Source organism: Octodon degus, unplaced genomic scaffold, assembly GCF_000260255.1.
Source record: "Octodon degus isolate 3935 unplaced genomic scaffold, OctDeg1.0 scaffold00144, whole genome shotgun sequence".
Taxonomy (NCBI): domain Eukaryota; kingdom Metazoa; phylum Chordata; class Mammalia; order Rodentia; family Octodontidae; genus Octodon; species Octodon degus.
Genome location: NW_004524720.1, coordinates 2,440,671 through 2,449,169, shown reverse-complemented (window position 1 = coordinate 2,449,169; position 8,499 = coordinate 2,440,671). Strand labels below are relative to the sequence as shown.

The 8,499-nt window shown below is 43.1% G+C and overlaps 1 protein-coding gene across 11 annotated transcripts in view; it reads right to left on the bottom strand.

The window, feature by feature from the left end:
* Positions 1 to 8,499, bottom strand: part of Pard3 (par-3 family cell polarity regulator) — a 543,836-nt gene that overhangs the window by 168,452 nt on the left and 366,885 nt on the right. For 8 of the 11 annotated variants that reach the window (XM_023701947.1, XM_004641833.2, XM_004641842.2 and 5 more), the window contains one exon: positions 4,495 to 4,605. The exons of the other annotated variants lie outside the window; for them this stretch is intronic. In XM_023701947.1, coding sequence (XP_023557715.1) covers positions 4,495 to 4,605 — 111 coding nt within the window. The remainder of the gene's footprint in view (positions 1 to 4,494; positions 4,606 to 8,499) is intronic. 11 annotated transcript variants of the gene reach the window in all.

The following is an 8,499-nucleotide window of genomic DNA, read 5'->3' as shown; positions in this document are numbered from 1 at the left end:
TTAAAAAAATAAAATGTGTATTTTAAACAGGGGACAAATACTTCAGAGGCTGAGGAAGGACAATTACCATGAGCTCAAGGCTAGCCTGGGCTACATGTTAAGTGCAAGGCTAGCCTACACTTCATAGTGAGACCCTGAGTCAAAAACAAAATAAAAAGGTGGGGCGGGGGAGGAAAAATATACAGAAAATTTTCAAAAGGGAAGATAAATAGTAATGAGAGATATGCAGCAGACCAAAATCACACAACAGATGCAGGTCACACTGGTTTGAAACATACTGAAAGTTCCATAAAACCACCTCCGGCAGCTTCTGTTGCAGCTGGATGAGTATGTGAACAGGGTGAGTGAACCTGGGGCGAACTCTTCCCTCAGGACCTCGGGCTTCCCAGTGACTGAGTTCGGAGAGGTGGTAGCACCCAGAAAAGCACCAAGTGGGGGGCTGGCAGGATATTTTGTGAACACAGATGTGCAATGCACAGCGACTTGGTTAGTGCTTTGAGAAAGGATAAACCTGCCTCAATGGGCTCAACCACGAGCCTTCCGCAAGGCTTCTCACTGCGACCCCAGGTGTGCCCCACAGGCAGCCCTCCCTGCACAGTGTCACTGTGACACCCAGACAGCTACAGGGGTCTCAAGTGTTACCTCTAGTGGAAGGAGAAAGCTCCGGGCCCCTTGTCACGGAAGCTAAGGAGACCCAACGCTGCACAGATCCTGTAATTATACCATTCTAATTTGGTTTTAAGCCCAGACCCTTCTCATGGTGGAACGAGCCATGCAGGATGGCAGGATGCTGTCCCCAAGATACCTGAGAGCGAACCAGAGGGGGCAGCGCTGCAGCCCGCATTCCAGGGCCTCTGGGCACACGCTTGAAATTCAGGCACTCAGAAGGCTGAGGCAGGGGCATCACAAGTTTGAGTCCAGCCTGGGGAATCAGGTAACTTAGTGAGGCAGTCTCAAAAATAATTAAAAAAAAAAAAATTTAAAAAGGTTGGAGAAGCTCACTGTGAACATCATGGGTTCACTCCCTAGTCATACACACATACACACACACACACACACACACACACACACACACACACAGGTCTGAGCTCTGCAGGCTTCAGCTTGTGGCAGGCTGTACTAGCTAAGCCACAAGACAAATCTGTACCATGACCCCTCACCCCCTGCTCTCATCAGCACAGCACAAGCCCCCAGCCCTGTACCAGGCAGCAGCAGAGGAAGGGGATGGCCAGATTAACGTCAAATTCAATGCACGACCCAGGCCCAGAAGGCTCTAGTTTATATTCACTATCAGAATAAACCTTAACACTGTAGGGAAAACATTTAAAATTATTTCATGGCCAGGGAGATAGCTCAGCAGCATAGGTGCCTGTCTGGCAAACACAAGGTCCCCAGTTCAATTCCTGGTACTGAAAATAAAATAATATCATGGCCCTTTCAAGTTTTCAATATTTATAACTTTTTGTTTGTCTTTTGAAACAAAGTCTTGCTATATAGTTCAGGCTGGCTTTGAACTCACTATGAAGCCCAGGCTGGCCTCAAACTCCCAGCAATCCTCCTGGATCAGCCTCCCATGTGCTGGGAGTTCAGGGGTATCCCACCATAGCTGCCTGCAGTAACATTTAGGCTTCACAGATGTGAATGGATAAAAGATACTTCGGGCTGTGAACATGTCACAACTAACCAAGGAATGACTGTTTTTAATGTGTCATTTGATTTTTTACTAGTACAAGTCTGTAGTGACACTCCTTAGGTGGAGTTGATACACGTACACACCTTAATGCCTGTTTTTATCCCTTTCCCTCTCCTCTCCACTTCCTATGATCTGTTTCTGTTCTGCTCTCTGTGACTTACACACATGAAGTACTACTTTGCCATAATAAAAGATAAACTTGAGTCATCTGTAGGAAAGTCGATCAGCTTTGAGACCATGATGCACCGTGGAATAAATGAGACACACAGCTTAAATATACATGGCTTTCCTTAGATGAGAAACCCAAATTATAAAGAGCAACATACAGGTAGGTTAGATAGCGCAGCAGACTAAGTACCTGCATAGGCAAGTACAGGGACCGAGATTTGATCCCCAATGATACACCATGCTGCGTAAGCACCAGCCCCACCCCAGGGCACACTGAGCTGGCAACCAAGCCTGGGTTCCAGCACTAGGGAGGCTGATCTGAGCTGCATAGGGAGACCCTGTACCACAGACACTTAAAAAAAAAAAAAAAAAAAAAGGAGCAAAATAAAAGGTTTTCTACTTTTATATAGATTTAGCCAAAATAATTTTTGAAATCTAAATAGTTACAGTGGAAAAATTTTACTATCAGTCTGCAAAAAGTGGAAGGCTATGTTGAGCATTTCATTGTTGAGTTTTTATTGTAATCTATCCCTCTGATCAAATTTTCACTGAAGAAGGAATAGTTCTCTTTTTCAAAAGGAGCACTGCTGGTGTTACAGATGAGGAGAGAAAAGACACTCAAAAGAAGTCTAAGCACACCAACACACACACGCACACGAAATACACTGCGCTTTGCATGCTTCAGTACGGCTCCTGCGCTCACTTCCTCTGCAATGAAATCCACGAGCTTAATTTTCTTAAGTTATGAGCTTAATTGATTTAATAGCCAGCAGCTTGTTCCTTGACCTGAACAGATTCTTCCGCTGGGCCTCCCGTGCACTGCGAATTCATGAAGCCCAACCAAGTTCCCAGAAGAGCAGCGTCACTAGAGGTACTGGGACGTAGATTAAAAGCAAAGCTAGGAAATGAACTGAGCCTTAGGCAAATTAATAACACAGGTGAAATCATTATGCAAAAATCTTTGTTTCACTGGAAATATCTGAGTATGTATTATAAGACTATTTTGGAAAATGTTGATAGAACTCTGCGTTGAAACTCAGAAAGTCACCTTAAATTGCAAAGGAAAAATATTTAGGATATGAAAAATGGCACAGGATTAATGAAGCCCTTTGGCAAGTTTCAAGAGGTGGAAGCCGGACAATGTTTCTTTCCATCGCTCTGTTGCTCTCTAAATGACATATTTGCCTGTGGATGAATCTGAGTTCATGCATCTGCCCAGCATGTTCTCCTGGCAGGGACAAGAAATGCCTCTAGAACACAGCTCTATAGCTGTGAGTGGCTAAATGTCATAGTACACACACCAAGGAACACGGTGTCCTGACCTAAGGAGAACGTGCATAGACGTTTGAGCAGCCTAAAATGGTGAGGACCAGAGAGAATCCTACCGAACAAAATGCAGTGATTTAAAAACAAACAAACAATGGAGCCAGGCTGCAGCTCAGAGGCAGACTACTTTCTGAGCGTTCGGGAAGCCTGGGGTCCATTCCCTGCACCACAAATAAAAAAATCCATGCAATATAAGCTGAGGAGTACCCAGTAGGATAAACCCAGATTTGACTCAAAAATTTCCCCATGTATACATTATACAATTTGAAAAGCTATAGAATATTAAAGGAACCATTCTACTTCAGAACAAAATGGAACCAAAATAGCCTTAGAAGCATTTGATGAACAACAGCAACAACAAAATCGAAACATTCATCTCTTTTAAATAAAGCGGCAGTACTCTTGCTTGTTCCATCATCCGGCATGAGACAGAAAGCACTCTGGCCACAGAACTGTCCTAAGACGCCAGACTCAACCACAGGGACGCTGCCCTGTGCTCTAGCCACAGCATGACTGAGTTTCCTAAACCGTCTCACCCAAGCAGGAGGCTTAGCGAGGCTAGCACTACAGCTCGCTGAGCCTGCTCAAAAGCTGAAATGAGACACCACAGAGGGAAGAGCCCAGAACCTCCAGGAACGGGAGCGTGCAAAGGCTCCCCAGACCCCACACGAGGATGGTCAATGTGCTAGTCACTCAGGAGAATGACTCCTTAAGTAACTCTTTCAGCTCCTCACTTCTCCTACCTTTGAGTTCGCAACACAGAATAAGTCAACAATAGTTAAGAATCTTTCTGGAAGACATACAATGCAACTTAAGTAGGAAATGTCACAAGTGTGAAAAATCAAGAAATGTCACACTGCGAAGGAAAACAACATAGAGAAAAATTAACAGCCTTGAATTCTTATTATAAACCAAGACACTTACAATGAGATATTAAAACTCAAACGGGTTTACTCCAAGATGAGTACTCCTTTAAAATGTCTATATCACATACTCATAGATGAATGAGGCAGGATGCTAAATATTTTGTCATTTAAAAATCATCAAAAATTCAGTATTAATGTGTTTATTTATCTAAATTGCTTTTCTATCTTCTATGTAAAAGAGCTAAGTAAAACCATTAAAATCCATGCAGATACTCCAATCTTTTTTTTTTTTTTTACCTTCTTTACATTGCAGTCATCTGACAACCAGCATTTGGATTGACACAGAAAATGTAACTGAATAAAAAATATTTACATTTTAAAAAGCAGAAGGGATAAAAGAACATCTTTCTAATGAGGCAGAATCAAATAACTGGAGTCTACCTCTCCTGCTCCCGCTTCATTTGACTCCTCTCCTCTTCTGACGGAAAGGGCTCCTGCACTTTTATTTTACCCGTTTTCTCAATCTTGTCATCTTTCCGATGTTTGCCAAACCTGTTGATAACAAAAAATTCTAACTTGTCAATGTATACGAGATAAGTTTTCTTCCCTTTGTAATAAAGACATGCACTCAGGGAAGCCTCAGCTTCTTCAAAATAAAGGCCAAGTGTCGCCTCCATTCTGTATTCACAATTTTCAATCAGAATATTTTATTCATTTACACTTAGAACATTCTAGAGAAAATCTTTATAGAAAATGGTCTCAATACCCATTTTCTTTTCGGCAAAATAAAAACAAAAGTGAATGGTGGGACTGGTAATGCAGCCTTATGAAACCAACCAACAAGTGACCAGGAGGGAGTGCTACAGACTTCAGACGCCAGGAGAGGAAAGATCTGTAAGAGTTCCTCTTACGACCGAAGAGTGATAGTCTACAGTCCTCTACTCAGTTATCTCTCTGTGAACAACTACTCTGTTTTCATGGCCACGCTTACTGGAAATAGTCATCATAGTTTAAACACGGACCAAAAAGGTCAAATACATTTAGGAGGGTAATTCATGCCTCCGAAACCCACACAGCTTTTGGGCTTCTCACCAAACACGCCAAGGCCTGATGAAGGCAGCTGCTGAACGAGGCGTCTCTGACTTGGAAATCATGTAATCCAAGAACAGATACAGGCATCACACGGCCCCAAAGTGGTCCAGGAAGCGCCCAACACAGACACCGACGTCATCCTATTGGCAACCTATTCTGGCATCCGAAGTAGCCAGGAACCTCAGACTTGATGTCAGTTCTTATTCCTGCGATTATGTTTGAGAGCCTATGGACTGTGGTGCATGTATCCTCCAGCCCTGTTCATCTGTGATGTCCCACTTGCCTGACATTTCCAGAGAGAAATATTTCATAAACAGGTAAAAGAATGTCCACAAATAAAATACAGTGACACCTCAGCTGTTGAACTCACTTCATTCTAAATTTGTGTCCCGACACCATAAAGTTCAAGGACCATATGTTTCACGTAGGAAATAATGGAAAACCAAATAATTCATTCTGAGGCCTAAAAATTACACTCATAACGTCATTGTTTCAGAACTTTCACAAATTTCACAACAATTCTTTAGCTCTATGGTGGGTCTCACACTTTTCCTCTCAGCTTTACAGCGGATGTCACTAACTTTCTTTGGAGCCATGGTTGTATTCTACACAAACAAAGAGCAGTGCTGCATGTTGGAATGCAGCGGCACAAGCACCGTGCTCTACGCTGCCTGGGTAGAGAGCACTGCTTAGGCTGAAGTGTCACCCTTTGGGTCCCTGGTAAGATGTACTGTGACTCACTCTCAGGTTTTTCATGTCAGAGTTTTGACTTGACTACTAAGCAAAGTTATGAGCACCAAGCAGATTGCTTCTGAAATCTGCTTTTCAAGCAGTGGGAAGTCCACGCTCGGAGCCGTTCCCCGACGGTGGACACCTGTGCTGGGAAGCCTATGGCACGCGGGCCTCAGTGTGCACACGGAGCCCGCTCTGTCACATGTGAGCCAGGTCACCCAGCAGCCGAGCTCGGGTTTAACTGCAGCACTGGCACTTTGTGACACACCAGTGGATTGTGGGTTGCAGCTTGGGCACCCGTCTCTAAAAGACTCACCATCACCGAGACTACACATATACAGAGCATTAAAAGTAAAACCTGATTTTCATTCATATATCAATAATGCCTCAGAGTTAAACACAATGATGGGCTTTACAGAATAAATAAGTGAAAAAACAAACAAACAATACATCCCAGTAAAAGCCAATATACTGTTCATTTTTTTTCACAAAAACGTATTGGGAATATTGTGGCAAATACTTATTTACTGAAGGAACTTGGGCTCTAAGTACTGAAAAAAACTCAAGAAGTTTCTGCAGAATGCTTTGCACATGCTTAGTCTTAGTGACAGTGAGTCCTTCAGAGACAGAGTCTGGCTGACACTGAGGTGAATATCAGGAGGCAGGTGAAAGGGGACAGAGCGTGACAGGCTGTGGGTGACCTGAGACAGAAGGGTCAAAGCTGCCCACCCCCCGGGCAGGTAACACAGTACAGGAGGCAGCAGCACAGGGCTCTGGGATGCCGAAGTTCCCTGGCACTGGTGGGTGGGGAGTTTTGGGGGACTGCCAGGGTGACAATATGACAAAGGCTCAAGAGAAAGAGTGATGACACAACAAAGGTAGGGAAACAACAAGGAAGGGTCATGTAGGATCCTGCAGACTGCAAGGAGTTGGGATTTTACCAAGAGGAGGCAAAAGTCTCTATATAGACAAGTGGCACCGGGTGACATTTTAACAATACTGGGTGCAGTGGGGGAAGGCACCGAATGTAAAGTGAAACTGGGGAGAACCGTCAGGATGCTATGGGACTAAGAGAGGAGACAGTGGAGATCAGGAAAGCAGTTGGTTTCCAGATACAGTCGACAACTGCAAGCACAGGACTGGCTGACAGGGAGCCAGAGTGAAAAGGAAGGCGCTGAAGAGAGTGCTGTGGCCCAGTGGCCATCGGCCAGAGAGGAAGAGGCTTCGATGGATGGGGAGCAAGACAGAAGCACAGCAAAGATGAGGGGACAGCCCAGGACTGGACAGACCACCGTGTGTCAGCGTGTAAGGAGCACGAGGGGCCAAGAGACTTAATTTTACCCTGAAAATTCCCCAACATGAGGTATCTAGAAGTATGAAGGATGTTACATTCTAACTTCTAGTGAAGTGTAAGTTCAAATGTTACCACATATTTACTTGCCATTTTAACCATGTAACTTTTTACTTCATAGGTATCCTTCAGCTAACACTAAATTTTGCTGTTTTGTAGTTATAAGTCACACAAACTCAGTAGCCATCAAGGGGTCCTACATGAAAACACAGTCCTGTGTTTTCTGTTCTCTGCTCACTTCAGTTTTCACTATCCATGTATTTTTTGTGCCCCTTCAAATAATATGTTGTTCTTTTTCACTCATTTTTTTAAAAGATATTTTGCAAGCTTAAACTCAAGCCTGCATCATATTTGAGAAACACTACGCAACATCCCAGGGAACATTATAGTACCTACCCGGGCCAGAAGCTGTGTTTCACTCTTACAAGAAGATAATGTGCATCTGCTCTGTGAGCTAAGGATACTGGGCAAAATGCACACTGGTTGATGAGGTTTTTTAATTGTATTTTATTTATTTATTTATCTTTATGTATTTGGTACAGGGTCTACAGGGTGTTCAGGGTCTCATGACATAGATCGGACTTGTAGTGATCCTCCTGTTTTCAGCCTTCCAAGCACTGGGATTACAGGAGTGTGCCTCCACACACCGGTCTCAGTGGCCAGCTCAGTGCACCAGGGACAAGGCCAGCATGGCATGTGGTGCTTGGGATCAAACCTCAGTCCCTGTGCTTGTTCTCAGTCTGCTGAGCTATTTTGCCCATCCTATTTTTTGTCTCATTTTTGGTTTTTGTTTACTCTATCACTCCCAGCTCTTTAACTTTTATTTACATAATTAAAAAGAAGAAAAAAAAGAGAATCCTTGCTTATATATAAAAACCATTTTTTTCTCATTGTGGTTGGTAACCAAATCAAATAATAATTTCTTACACTGTCTACTAACCACTAAAATAATTACTATATTTTTGTAACTTTATCTTTTCTTTTTATACTACTTTTGTACTATATTTTCTCAACTACTTTGAGAATATTTTCACTTTTACAGTACAGATTCTAGATTATTGTATGAAAAAGCACAGAAAACATAGGTATAATGTTCCTAGGCTAACATTTGGACATCTCCCTTAATACCTGCTCTAGTCAGTAAATGAGGTGAGTTGTGCACATTGCTCAGTGGCACAGCACCTGCCTGGCAGGTATGAGGTCCTGAGTTTGATTTCCTGTACCAAAAAGAAAATTAGGTGATTTTTTAAAAAGGCATACAATAAAATTAT